A 13,165-nucleotide genomic window follows, 5' to 3' on the forward strand; every position below is an offset into this window, starting at 1 on the left:
CCCATAACCTCCACCTGTGCATAGTTCGTGTCGAGAACGAGTTCCGAAAATGAGCATTGGATCTTTCTTTTCGAATAAGTTTGGCAGTTTTTCTCAGCTGAGTCTCCAAGACTGACAGACTACGCAGAAAGCGTAATAAGCCATCAGTTGGTACAGACATGAGCATGGGTTGAAACACAAATTTATATACGATCATGAACTATCAGCAAGCCCTGAGCTACATTATACTCAGAGCATCAACAAGTCCCCGTTCCTATTATCTTGTCCCGGTTGCAGCACAGTCTGAGGCGTGTACTGGTTGACCACATATCCTCCGCCACCCATGTCGACACCGCTAGTTCCCCCAAAGGTATCCCTCTCCTCGACTCTCATGTTGGCCATCGCTTGAGCCCCAACGCCCGCAAAGTATGCATCGGCATCACTGACTGCCTGGGCTAGGTTTCCGCCGCTAGAATCGAGAGCGTTGCCCCGGCTCCCGTCTCTGGGGTCAACATTGGCGGGCCTGCCCCCTTGCCCGAACATGCTGAGGCTCTTATTGTTCTCATAAGGACCCGGTGGCGCGAGCGGTCCCGATCCAGGGGGCAGTAGCTGCCGCTGTAAAGCAGGCGAGTCAAGGAGACGTCTCGGTCGCGCTGAGCGGAAGACGGTCTGTACTGGCTTCAAGTAGACAGTAGCTAGCGTGCCAACGTTTAGACACATCTCTTCAAGCGTGGCCGGATCGAGGCGCTCTGACTCTGCCGTAATGGGAGGCTTCTCGCCCATGACGATTTGCTTCGCCATAGCAATATCGGTTGATAGCAGTCTCCAGTACATGTATGCCCGGTCGCGCAAATCCGGGTTATCAGTCTCCTCTGTAGCCCATTTAAGAACCTTGGGGACCAGCTCCTGTCCCTTTGTGGGGCGTTGTATGAAGAGCTTTACCGTTGCAGTCAACAGCGCTAGCTGTACCTCCACGGGCTCATCTGCAAATGAGTATAGGAAATCCTCAAGTAGAGCGTCGCTATTCTCAATTCGAGATGCATACTGGCCAATAACCCAAACCATTGCAGCCTTGGCCTCAGGCTCGTCCAGTGAGTCGAGATGTTCACACAGAGTGCCAATGATCGACTCGTACTGGTTTGGATATTTGCGGAAGATATTCCGGATGACCACTGTCGCCTCTTGTACAATGTAAGTTACTTTTGTTGCAACAAGCTCCAGCAGAAGGTCGATGCATCGCGGTGCTGCTGGCTCGATCTTGATGGCCAACTTGCCGATTGCGCGGACTGCCTTGCGAACAAAGTGGACATCAATCTCGGTTGCGTACTCCCGCAGCTCTGTAAGAACCTCGTCAATGTTTCTCTCGTTGGCGAGCATGAAAATGAGCTCCAGCTTGGTGACCTTGACGTAAATTGGATCGTTGTACTTGCAAAAGAAGACCCTGATGTCGTTGCGCAACACCTCGGGACGCCGCTGCAGAATGAGCAGCGCATTTCTCAGAGCTAGGTACTGCACCTCGGGGCCCTTGGCCAGCAATGTGACCAGTGGCGGTGACAATTTTCTGCAAAGCGCAGAAATTTGCTTTTGGTCTGAGATGTAGTTCATTAGGTAGAGTATGACCCTGATGCAGGTGAGCACAACTGCCGAATTAGAATGGGAGAGCCGAGGGGCTATTCTCTCTGCAAGCAGCAGAGCCTCCCCTGAGTCTACGGGTAGGTACGACATCAACGCTTCCAAAATGTACGTTTGTCCCCATCTGCGACAATGTTAGTATCACCTAATTATGCGTCATCAGTGGTGCCGGCGTTCCGGGTGAATCAACATACTCTGAGCAGTCCGGCAAAATAGCAACCATTTTCGAAGCGTTGCCATAGTCGATGGTAAGCTTGATAGCGTCGCTTCGCTCCCAAATATCCATGAGCGAAGCAAGAGCACTTGCCACGACGGTCGGGTTGTCGTCGCGCAGTAAACCATTGAGCCGGTCAATGAGGTCTGACTGCTCCACCATCTGCTTGTCGTGGTCGTAAAGCTTTGCAACACAGAATGCTGCCGTTTTCCTGACGTATGGATCTGAATCCTTCAACATTTGCTTCACAATCGGTACCGTCGCCTCGACAAATTCCCGCACGTGGATGTAAGACATGGTCCGTAATGCTAGAGCCCTGACCAAAGGATTTGAATCTCGCATATCCTGAAGTAATGTTTCCTGTCAGTGTTTCCCGTGAAGTCTGTTGTGAGCGCGACGATGGAGAATTTACATATTCCAATACGGGAATCGCCTTTATGGCAATCTCCGGTCGCATCCTGGCGTAGTTAACGAGGAAGAGAAAACACCTGTCGACAGAGCAACAAACTCGTCAGCAACCAACACTGACTTTGACAGTTTGCAGTGCCGGGTATGCATGCACCACTTGTGCCGGAATTACCGTCCGAGGTATGCGGGACTTTTCTTTTCCTTACATCTTCTTGATCTCAAGACTCTCTATATGCATGCAGCCTATCACATCTGGAAACAGGGCGACCATGTCATTATTGCTCATGGTCATGTTGGCCACGATCTTCTTCAACGCAATCTTCTTCGCCGTGAAGTTCTTGTCTTTTTTGCCACCGCTGTTCAGCTCGAGACGGAGCTCCGCAACTTTGCCCTGTATTCCCAGTTGTGAGCGTATGGTCGGCGGTGGCAGGTATGCCATGAACATGATCGACATCTATTATGGTATGTGATAGATTGCGGGAGTGGGTGCTTGTTGTGTGAATTTCAGGCAATCCAAGGAAGTTGTCGACAGCGAGGCCGGCGTCGTGTGATTGTGGCTCAGGATTTGACACAAACTCTACCCTTTCTGGTAACAGCTTGGCAGGCGAAGGTATGGAAATACAGAACTGACTGTATGGCGAACATATGCACAACAAGAGCAGGGACTTTATAGTCAGGTTGGATATATGCTTACTCGAGCAAAGAGCTTAGAGTCACCTCCCTGAGGGGCCGACATGGTGGCGTGAATGTCTCCGCCCGCGGCGGAGGAGATATAAGTAGGTATTTGTGACGGTGGTGAGCCTTATGCAGCCTAGGTGTGCTGCACAGATAAATAGGCGACGGCCAGCCGGGGTCGGAGCGAAGCTTTGGAGCGCAGCAGGTTGTGGCTCGGGTGGGTGGGTGAAATCAGGACGCGCAGGTGGGCCGATCCCGTTGAACAATCGCAATGTTGCGACGGTGGGCAAGCCAAGCCCTCTCCGCCGAGAGTATTATACGTGACGAGCTGCGAGGAGTCGATACGCAGGTACTGGCGAGGACGCGATGTGCCACCGGACCGAGCTGGGCTTGTATCCAACCAGAAGTAGGGAGCTCTGAGGGTTGGGTAGATAGCCAAGGGTATAGTGCCTGTCTGGTCACATGCACCCTCCTTTACTAGCGCTCAAAGAGCAATCGATGCGACCGTCAATGGTGGTGTACCGAGCAAAGGCCAGTCTCGATATCGCAGTTGCTGGATCGGGATGTGTGGACCCCTTTTATTTACTAGCTGTTTGTGGGAGTCGGTGATTCTGATGGTTTGTCGTCGTTGTCGGAGATGACGGTCGTGTCGACTGAATTTCCAGCTGTGGAATCGCCTACCTTCTGAACTCGCCAAGTCTGTCTATCGCCTACGGCCCACCACGGAACTTCCGCAATTGCCCCATGATGGGCTCTGGCGTGGGCGCACGGGCCTGTAGCTCAGGTAATCGTTTCGGGTTAGGGTTTCCAGCGAGGATATCGGTCGAGAACATGTCGCAATATACTTGGGGGCTGTATGATATGGGCCCCCTCAAAGAGGGGGTTACAAAACCATGATTTTGTAAAAAACCGTGGGCCAGTTAGTGCACAATATGGAATGGCGCGCCAGCCCACTAACAAAAGCGGAGCATTTTTTTTTTCCAGTAACTACCGCAATAATTTTTTTTTTGTTAGTGGGCTGGTGCGCCATTCCATATTGTGCACTAACTGGCCCACGGTTTTTTACAAAATCATGGTTTTGTAACCCCCTCTTTGAGGGGGCCCATATCATACAGCCCCCAAGTAACAGCCTTGCCGGCCCCCAATGGTGATTTATAGAAAGGCTTACGTCTCGACTAACTTTCTCGGTATGATTCGTGATGCACATATTCATGGCTACGCACTAAGGGAAGCATGTCATGGCATAGACGATAGACACAGCCTTGACCAAATAGAAGATTGCAACTAAAATTACATTCTACTCAAAATGGGTATTACATGGGGTGAAACACTCCAACTTCTCGCATCTCAGGAGCCAGGTAACCCGTATTCCTTTTACCCTCCAACCATGCCAACAGTGATTGATTCGTGAGAAAGTATTCAACACGGATTGACATAACACCCCTTTCTGAGTAATACAAGATCCTAGCTGTTTTAACATGGCCTAATTATTTACCATACCTGGTAAAATAATTCCCACGCTGTTATCACCCAGAGTTGGCAGCATCCCATCTATCCGGCTCTAGCATATCTGGGGCTGCGAGCTGTAGCTCCCTACAGCGTTATGGCAGCCCAAGTCAGCCCAAAAACAACACCGAGGATCCCAACAACAGGCTTGGCCCGACCGGCGATGTTTGTCGTGGGAGAAAATGGCATGTCGGTAGTTGGACGAGGCACCATGATAGTGGTAGTCATGGTGGTGACGGTGGTCGTTGCTGTGACGGTCGACGTCCAATCCGTCAAGGATTCGAAGATTTGCATCGCGGGAATAGGTCCCAAGGTAACAACGGGACTCTTTGTCTCCATGCTGATCTCGACAGCGTTTGAGGCGGCTGGGGCAAGGGAAGAGATACTATCTTTGCCACCAAACGTCGATTGAGCAGCTGTTTGCTCTGCAAAGGCCTGGCTGCCTATAGTAAGAGCTAGCAGATGTCCCGAAAAGGGTAAATTGATGTTTGACTTCATGATGGGAGATTCTCATTCAGGCTTCAGCTCTCGAGTGGTGTTCCTGGAGAACTGGGATGGACTAATGAGCACAATACAGGCAGAAGCAGGGGCCCTGTTTCTTAATGAAAGGAATATTTTCATAGTGGTGGGATCGATGGTGACTGTCGGACAGTTTTTGTGTCTTCAACGGAGCCCCTGAATCTACCGTGAATGAAACACTCGAGGTAATCATCCGGGATTTAACGGCTCGCGTCTCTTTCCCGTGCCACAAAGGGGTCCCGTAGCACATAAGAACACAAGATTCTCGGCATACTGCGTCAGTCTCGTTGCGAAATGCGGTCTCGAACAAATTTGACAACGACTGCCCGTACAGGCACTCCATCTGGCACTATCAAGCCATGATTTCGTGTTACGGCCTGAATGGCAAGTCGCCAATTACTACAGTCATCTGACCTTTCAATAAGATTGCAACCGAATAGCTGGGGGAGCCTCTGTCAACAGTTGTTTGCAGAGAAAGGTGGACCGGGTGGCATGTTGTGACGCACGCGAAAGGCAGCCCCAGAGTTTGCTGTTGCAGAGCGATAAAAAAAGCGAGCTCCTAGTACGAGGTAAATAGGAGAATGGGATATATTTATGTGAAAAATGTCATTGGGGTTATAGGAGGCCAACAAGAACGGCTACACATTCACAGCACTGAATGTAAAATGAGTGTTGAGCATCCCACAGTATTGACTGCTAGCAATGAAGTTCACCGTCCAGTCGATGCTTCATCCTAGCCATTTCGGAAATGATATGGATTTCGGTTGAAACGAGCCTAGGTTGAAAAGAAACCCATTGAGAATATTGTTGCAGAATCAATTTCGAGGGGATGTAAAGAACATGAAAGCCAGAAACATAATAAAGCAAAAGTACCTAGTCGAGAACAAGAACAAAACGTGCATGTACAAATTAGCTTTTATGGATAAGTACTTCTCAACTGGGTAATCAATTAAAGTTTTTCTAAAAATGTTCCAACCTCATACGCAACTTGGCCACTCTAGAGGATAGACAAGCAAAGAAAGAAGAAACGCAAGAAAACAAGAGAGAAGAAAAGAAAGAAAGAAAGCAAGAAAGAAAGAAAGAAACCTCCGTGGGTATCCAGGCAAGCCAGGCTTGCCAGGTAAGGAGTATGCAGATAGGCGTTTAAAATGTGGATATTCACACTAGAACTAGAAGGCATCGTGGCCGCCACGAGCCTCGCCGCATCAGTGCGTATTATTGCCAGCTTCGCTTGTAGCTCGTAATGAAGCTTTTGTCCAACTGTGACAGGAAAGAGCGGATGACGCCAGTGGGATCGGAGCCGGTGGCGCCAAGCCAGATATGTTGCGGCTTGGAGGTCACCCCGCCCGCTGGCAGTCTGGGCGTGCTGCGAAGGTACATAATGTAGCCAAGTATCGCTTTGTAGCTGTCAAATACTCGGGATGGATGGATTGATGATTGACATTCGGAGGAAATCGAGTCAGGAATTTTTTATGAGGCGAAATTTGACTGGACCTTTCTTGGCCTAGAGTTATGACATGATATCAGATTCCTTTGGTAAACCATTTTGCTCGTTGTGCACGTACAGTAAAAACGGCTGAGGGGAAACATGCAATTACGAGTGGCTTTGATCTTCGATGGGAATGGAATGGAAAGGACGGCAAAAGCAAGGTCAAAGGCACAATTGAATGTATCAGAAAGTCGTCTGCCCCACCGATTTTATTCCGGTTGAACGTCTAGTGTATTTTGCTGGGTACCTTAGGAGCTAAGGTAGCTGCATGTGTTACGTTTTTGGCCGTCAGACATTGGCCGTGTCCTGGTATTCCCGTCAACTCTGACGTTTGGAATAAATGCCTGTCAAGCACAGTAGGTACTGTGCATATGTCAACCTGGGACCGAGGATAATAGAAAGGTACGTACCTAGATGCCTGTAGTTTCACACATCCTGCGAACATAGACATACGCCAGAAAGTTAGTTTACACTCCGGGAACATTAAGATCAAGGTTGAATCATTTTATAATGGAGTGGTTATAAAGTATTTTAGCTGTGTTGTTTGACTGGTGACGATTGTGCCTGTAATCCATCTTCAACGGTCAGGGATGTGAATTGTGTACCAAGGTACCTTGCAAGACTGGGCAGATACCTGTACCTAACTGATTTTGGTTAAGACACCACGTAAGCTGGAGGATAACCGGCATCATGATCGGTAGCAATCATCTACCCAACTCTAAATGCTCGGTGCCATTCGAACTGGTAGGTAAAATTAGTGTATTGTAGGTCGGCCCAACCCAGTATGAAATCCCCACATGCCAGGAGAAGGAAAACCCAACTAGAGAAAAAGACAAGGAGGTACTTTCAGCCAGGGCAGTCAGCCCAGCCCAGCCCCGACACACTTACCCCGGCTTATCCCTGTTTTCCAGTGTGTACCCGCCCCCCAACTCCGCAAAACCAAACAACTCTGGTGGACTTCATTGTCCTGACTTTCTTCTTAGATGCGCTGCCCATTTCTCCGAAACCCATTAGCGCATTCGCAAGTCTTTTGTCGTCTTCGTCGTTTCGGTGCAATCCAATCGCGCCGGTTGCATACTGCAATTACTAGACTGGATCGATTTATTTACTGATTGGACTGGTTGATTCCTATCTTCCTACCTACCACCTACTTTATACCGGCCTAGTCTAGATTTGTTCCCCCCTCACCACAAACTTGCCCAACGCGGCTTGGCATCCACACTGTACAACACCACTGTCCAGTCGGCTGGGCTGGAGCGACGCTCTGGTTTCTACTACAACCTACCTTCCACTCCTCCGATTCCCGCAATTCGGGGCTGGACTGTCGCCATCAATCGACCATCGATCAACGACCCGAAAGAGCGTCGGAATAGATAGTAGTATTTGGAAGGGCTCTTGACAGAACTCTCTCGGGGCTCCGCCTCTTCCTGGCTGTTCCGTCGTTTTGACGCGACATTCGGACCCCATATCTTCACTCAACGACTACGTCTGGATGGACATTGCTGCCATCAAATGAGCCAGTCACCTTCCAACATGACGAATTCGGTTGCGAACAGGGACGATCCCAAACCCACACCCGACACCTCAGCCCTCGGACAACCCAAGGGGGCCGTGGAGATGACCAACATCCAACAGTCCGACGACGGATTAGACGCGCAAAAACCAACCGGGGCCACAGCGACGACGTCACAACCATTGAACTCCACCGATAGCAGTATTGCCAGTGCTGCCATCGCTACAAGTTATGATGGCGAGCAAACCCCGTCGGCAGCCGCCAAGGGGAAAGAAAAGGAGACAGACGATCCATCAAAGCGCGAGGACTCACTTTCGATAGATCCGGCCGGCGACAACGCCAGCTTGACCTCTCCAGGCGGCGCCGACCCAGCAAACCCAGCATGCAACATTACGCTCCTACTGCCGACTGGTGCTCGGCATCCTTACCGAATCGACGAGAGGTACTTGTCGAAACGCAACGTTGAGATTCCCGACCTGACTGAGGACGGCAAGCGAGACCCTTTCAGCATCAGCATCTATAAACTCAAGGAGTTGATCCTCCGGGAGTGGCGTGATGAGTGGGAATCGCGGCCGGCCAGTCCGAGCAGTATACGGCTGATTCATTTTGGGAAACTTCTCGATGATAAGGAACAGTTGAAGAGTATGTTTTCTCTCCTTCTTTTTTTTTATTGCCCCGTTTCAATTTAACCGGATATATGACACAAAATTCATGCCAAAGTGGCTGTTTGGTCCGGCCACGATCAATATCCAACCCTGCTAACTCTTTATCCTAGAATATCAATTCAGTGCTGAGGCGCCCAACGTCATCCACATGTCTGTCAAACCGGCAGAGATGATGGAGGAGGAAGAGGGCGCCAAAACGAAAGGCTCTGGCGCGGGCGGGAGGACACGCGAGGGCGGTGGCTGCTGTGTCATTCTATAAAGCAGTTTCGAATGTGCTCCGGGAAACCTTGGGATGAATACCAAAATCCAGTTTCACTGATCAGTCGCCGAACACATCTCCGGCGAGACCACCAAGTTGGTCTGTATGCACCATGACTAAATGCACCCGCATTAGACCGACAAGTCTATGTAGGCTTGTGCAAAGCAACAGCATAACCGGGCTGGGGGGCGGCCCGTCCACACCTGCTCTACCCCATCTGAAGAACACACATGATGGGCGCCAGTGTCACTTGCAACATAGTAAGCAAGGGATTGATCACCACAGCGAGGGAGGATATGAGGGAATGGAGTTTTTTTTTCAGTCGTCTTCTGCTTATTATCTGTTTCCTCAATCTTCATCTGCTGGGTATTTGTCGTCTTTTTAAATTAAGGGCTAGGGTGTTTAGGCGCAAGAGGTTGCTTTGCACGTATCATTGATTCCTCCTACCTAACTTATATACGCATATATATATATATATATATATATATATATATACATTCACACTAAGTTTTCCTATTTTCCTAGACAGTCTCGCGGCACTTTCATTAAAATTGTCGATGAAAATATCCCCTGTCTTGCGGAAAATAATTGTCTTCAAAAAGAGTCCATTACAAGTCCTGGACTCAAGGCCTCTCGGCCACCGTAATTTGTAAATTGGGTTCTTAGAGGGAATTCGTAGAGCGCGGGTGGATTACATGTTGCTCATTGAATCAAGTAATCAATGTCATGGTTTCCATAAGGCTGCTTCACGGTACCGTATATCGTTCATTCATGGAACATCCCAGCCTGAATCTATGCATTGATAATTCTGGTGCACATGCAGCACGTCAACGAAAAAAAAACCCCAACGGCCCAGAACCCTTCAACTTTAAATCTTGAGCTTCCTCTCCATCTCGTCATGCACACCCACGAACGTGCGGCTCTCCTCGTTCGTAAAGACGTCCTCCCACGAGATGGAGCAGTCCTTGCCCCTCAGTATCTCCTCGTGTAGGCTCGGGGCGGCACCGCCCAGCGCCAGGGGCCTCCACTCGCCGGTGCGGGTGATCTTGAGCTCCATCTCGCGGCGGATGGGCTCGGCCATGCCAAATGTGCGGCGCAGCGACTCCATGCGCAGGCCGTGCTGGGTGGCCTCCCAAGCCTTGAGGCGGGCCTCGAGCGGGTGGGCGCTTGTCGCGGTCGCGGCGGCGGCGGCGGCCGACGTGGTGTCTGAGGGCGGGAGGGACGAGTAGGCGGACGGGCCGACGCCGTGGCGGAGGGTGTCGTGCAGGCCGGGCGCCGACGGTGCTCCCTTGCTGCGCTCGCCGATGTGGCTGAAGCTGCTGCTGTGGTTGTCGGCTGGGACGATGCGAAGGGACTGAAGTTTGGGGGTAGTGGTTGGCGTCAGTGACCTGAGTCGATGGATGCTTGTGGATTGAGGGAAGGTGGGATGATTTGGAGGGTGCCGGGGGAGCATAGTTGCCTTACCATCTTGACTGATTGAACTGATTCTTTTTTTAGGACACCAACGGTTACTTTTTTGGTGGTGGTCTTGTTGCTGAGATTTTCTGTCGCGTGAAAATAGAGCCCGTTGCTGAGTGATGCGCCGATGATGGTTGATGGAAGTTGAAACCGTTGTATGAAGCTCCCATTCATCCAGGCTCCCGGCAGCTTCGCGTTCGAGCATTACAGCGGGCGGCGTGCCAAGAGTTTCTCGTACTGTGGATCTACGTATGTTCGGACCCACCCTTTAAACCTAGTAGCCAGCTCCCCATGTCCGCCAACGGGGGTGTGAAGATTGAGCCGCAAACATGAACCAACCTCGACCTGGAGCTCTTTTGAAAATGAGGTTCCTAATGAGCTGTGAAGGGACTGAATCGGCGGGATGAGGGCTTTATATTCATCGGTCCGCGCACCGATATTACGCATCAGTAGAGGCACGTTCTACCGACACCATCCTTCTGCGCAGGTGTCGCACCCTAACCCGCCGCTGTTCAAGGATCTCGACTTTGAGCTTTCCTCCACCGCCCAGTTGGCCAATGGAGAAAAGCAACAGCACTGGTGCATAGTCGGTCCTTCTCTCAGCGGGAAGACCACATTTCTTGAGGTTCTGCGTGGTTTTCACCTCAGCATACCTCCCACGGCCAGGTCGTACCCGTACCTGTCAACAGATGCCTTCCCTTGCCACCTGAGGACGCCGCACCAGGCGATTCAGTATGTGGGGTTTGATGCAAGCAGCTCGTCCGGCCTTGGCCCTCCGACGAGCACTTATCTCGCTGCGAGGTACGAATCTCGCCGTGAGGATACAGACTTTTCGCTCCGGGACTATCTGCTCGGAAACACCGAGCTTAACCCCGCTGAGAAACCCGGTCAGTCCGCCGCTGAAGAGGAGAAGCTCCTGGGGCGCGTTGTTCACGACTTGAAGCTTGCGCCCCTACTCGAACTCCCGGTTTCATTTCTCTCCAACGGCCAAGGTTGTAGGGCACGTATTGCTAGGGCATTGCTGCGAACCCCTGAGGTCCTGTTGTTGGACGAGCCGTTCATGGGCCTCGACCCTCCCACTGTGGTAGCTCTTAGTCCGTTCCTGCGTGGATTGGCAGAGCAAGCGGCTCCCAGGCTAGTCCTCAGCATTCGACCCCAGGATCCCTTGCCATCATGGATTAGCCATATCGTGTATTTGGGCAACAACTGTCAGGTTGCTTCGATAGGTCAGAAGGAGGATGTCATGGACCAACTAAGGTCCTATGTTAGTCGAGTAGCTGACTCCAAGACACCCGAGGACCCTACGCTCCCTGTATCTGCGCTGAGGGAGATGGGGAGGACATTAACGGACGACGGGGTTGAGGGGGTCGTTTTCGATGCTGTTGGGTTGCAGAGCAGTATCGCCATGCCTGAACTTCCCAGAGCGGCCATCAATGGGGCAACTAGTATTGGAGAGCCCTTGGTAGAGATGAATGGGGTTCAAGTCGGGTATGGCGATAAGATTGTACTCGGCAACTGGGACAACGATACTATAACTGGCCAAACCGGTCAAAAGGGCTTGGTTTGGACAGTTCGTCGGGGCGAACGCTGGGGTATCTTTGGAGCAAACGGCTCGGGCAAGGTAAGGAGAACCAATTCTCCAACGCAAGTCTCATCTCAAATTTACTACGGGATTAAAAACTAAAACCAACTCAGACAACTCTCTTCAGCCTGCTGGGCTCAGACCATCCTCAGTGTTATTCACAACCGGTGAAACTGTTTGGGCGCAGTCGACTTCCCGAGCCAGGGTCTGGCCAGCCGCCGTTGACTTTCTGGGACATACAAGAACGCATCGGGCACTCCAGTCCTGAGATACACGGCGCTATACCCCGGCGACTCAGCGTGCGCCGTGTACTCGAGACGGCATGGGCCGAGACGTTCATCAGCACACCGAAGTTGGAAAAGAACGCTAGTGAGAAGGTGGAAGCGACTCTTGTCTGGTTCGAACGAGAGCTGAACCCCGCGGTGCGCCGCGAGAATGAGCAAACAAACCATGGCTCAGGCTCTAGCACTTTGAAATGGGCCGACGATTATCTGTTCGGTGAGCTTTCCTTCAGCGCTCAACGCGTGTTACTACTCCTTAGGGCAATCATCAAAAGCCCAGACATTGTGGTGCTCGATGAGGCCTTCAGCGGCATGGACGAGGCGGTCCGGGACAAGTGCATGCTTTTCATCGCGCACGGCGAGGAGAAGATTCTCGCTGCCAGAGGCGGCAGGCAGGTTATGGTGGACAGTCAAGCCAAGCAGGATGGCAATGTCCGCGTCACGGGTCTCTCGGATCGGCAGGCGTTCATCTGCATCAGTCATGTCAAGGAGGAAGTGCCAGACTTTGTGAGGGAGTGGCTTTGTCTGCCAGAGGCCACTTCTCGGTTGCCGGCGCGATTCGGGCGTCTGGACGGGCCTTTGAGGCTGGATGGGAAGCGATGGGATGATATATGGGGAATGGGACGAGGTGCAAGGTAGGAGGCCGATATGTGACCTTATAGCCCTTATACAACATGCGCATAGCATTGCTTGGCAAGTCCTTGTGATATTGCATACATTTTTCAACACTGTTTTGCTGTCTACTGGCCTGCACCTTATTTCATTAAATGCCTGGATTAGTTGCAGTTGAGTTCATTTGTTACCTTGAGAGCGACTGCCAATGTATACCTATTGATCAAGGAAAGGCTTAGAAAACGGCCAGCTTTTCTAGCTCAGCAATCACTTTTGGAATACCCAGTAAAAACAAAAACAGGCTTTCTAGGTACCTGGGTAGGTACCTATTTACTTAGCTACCTTACCTACTTACCCAGGTACGTACGTACAC

General features: G+C 51.2%; 6 protein-coding genes across 6 annotated transcripts; 3 read left to right on the top strand and 3 right to left on the bottom strand.

Moving 5' to 3' along the window:
- Positions 1-3,770, bottom strand: MGG_04150 (AP-2 complex subunit beta). The gene is made up of 5 exons (XM_003719631.1): positions 2,928-3,770; positions 2,440-2,624; positions 2,238-2,313; positions 1,806-2,170; positions 1-1,735 (listed from the first exon to the last, which is right to left on the bottom strand). Exons 1-5 carry the CDS (start codon positions 2,967-2,969, stop codon positions 229-231), a joined length of 2,175 nt encoding a protein of 724 aa, XP_003719679.1. The 5' UTR covers positions 2,970-3,770; the 3' UTR covers positions 1-228.
- A 404-nt stretch (positions 3,771-4,174) lies between these two features.
- Positions 4,175-5,330, bottom strand: MGG_14910 (uncharacterized protein). Its single transcript, XM_003719632.1, has one exon. It carries the CDS (start codon positions 4,910-4,912, stop codon positions 4,502-4,504), a length of 411 nt encoding a protein of 136 aa, XP_003719680.1. The 5' UTR covers positions 4,913-5,330; the 3' UTR covers positions 4,175-4,501.
- Positions 5,331-6,081: 751 nt separating this feature from the next.
- On the top strand, positions 6,082-6,367 carry MGG_17681 (uncharacterized protein; the record flags this gene model as incomplete). The annotated part of the gene is made up of 2 exons (XM_003719633.1): positions 6,082-6,141; positions 6,203-6,367. The coding sequence occupies 2 exons, from the start codon at positions 6,082-6,084 to the stop codon at positions 6,365-6,367; spliced, it is 225 nt and encodes a 74-aa protein (XP_003719681.1).
- Positions 6,368-7,383: 1,016 nt separating this feature from the next.
- On the top strand, positions 7,384-9,356 carry MGG_04148 (uncharacterized protein). The gene is made up of 2 exons (XM_003719634.1): positions 7,384-8,577; positions 8,711-9,356. The coding sequence occupies exons 1-2, from the start codon at positions 7,935-7,937 to the stop codon at positions 8,857-8,859; spliced, it is 792 nt and encodes a 263-aa protein (XP_003719682.1). The 5' UTR covers positions 7,384-7,934; the 3' UTR covers positions 8,860-9,356.
- A 371-nt stretch (positions 9,357-9,727) lies between these two features.
- Positions 9,728-10,326, bottom strand: MGG_04147 (uncharacterized protein; the record flags this gene model as incomplete). Its single annotated transcript, XM_003719635.1, has 2 exons — positions 9,728-10,213; positions 10,324-10,326. 2 exons carry the CDS (start codon positions 10,324-10,326, stop codon positions 9,728-9,730), a joined length of 489 nt encoding a protein of 162 aa, XP_003719683.1.
- Positions 10,327-10,628: 302 nt separating this feature from the next.
- On the top strand, positions 10,629-13,138 carry MGG_04146 (uncharacterized protein). Its single transcript, XM_003719636.1, has 2 exons — positions 10,629-11,938; positions 12,013-13,138. Exons 1-2 carry the CDS (start codon positions 10,721-10,723, stop codon positions 12,817-12,819), a joined length of 2,025 nt encoding a protein of 674 aa, XP_003719684.1. The 5' UTR covers positions 10,629-10,720; the 3' UTR covers positions 12,820-13,138.
- The last annotated feature ends 27 nt before the right edge of the window (positions 13,139-13,165 follow it).

The sequence above is a fragment of the Pyricularia oryzae genome, chromosome 6, assembly GCF_000002495.2.
Source record: "Pyricularia oryzae 70-15 chromosome 6, whole genome shotgun sequence".
In the NCBI taxonomy this organism is placed as follows: domain Eukaryota; kingdom Fungi; phylum Ascomycota; class Sordariomycetes; order Magnaporthales; family Pyriculariaceae; genus Pyricularia; species Pyricularia oryzae.

Bases quoted from the DNA above. Each gene is read 5' to 3' on its own strand.
- MGG_04150 (XM_003719631.1), bottom strand. From the start codon at position 2,969: ATGTCGGCCCCTCAGGGAGGTGACTCTAAGCTCTTTGCTCGA. The intron at 2,625-2,927 runs GTAAGCATATAT...CTGGGAATACAG, and splicing joins ACTCTAAGCTCTTTGCTCGA to GGCAAAGTTGCGGAGCTCCG. The intron at 1,736-1,805 runs GTATGTTGATTC...ACATTGTCGCAG, and splicing joins ATTTTGCCGGACTGCTCAGA to ATGGGGACAAACGTACATTT.
- MGG_04146 (XM_003719636.1), top strand. From the start codon at position 10,721: ATGAGGGCTTTATATTCATCGGTCCGCGCACCGATATTACGCATCAGT. The intron at 11,939-12,012 runs GTAAGGAGAACC...AAACCAACTCAG, and splicing joins GAGCAAACGGCTCGGGCAAG to ACAACTCTCTTCAGCCTGCT.
- MGG_04148 (XM_003719634.1), top strand. From the start codon at position 7,935: ATGAGCCAGTCACCTTCCAACATGACGAATTCGGTTGCGAACAGGGAC. The intron at 8,578-8,710 runs GTATGTTTTCTC...TCTTTATCCTAG, and splicing joins TGATAAGGAACAGTTGAAGA to AATATCAATTCAGTGCTGAG.
- MGG_14910 (XM_003719632.1), bottom strand. From the start codon at position 4,912: ATGAAGTCAAACATCAATTTACCCTTTTCGGGACATCTGCTAGCTCTT.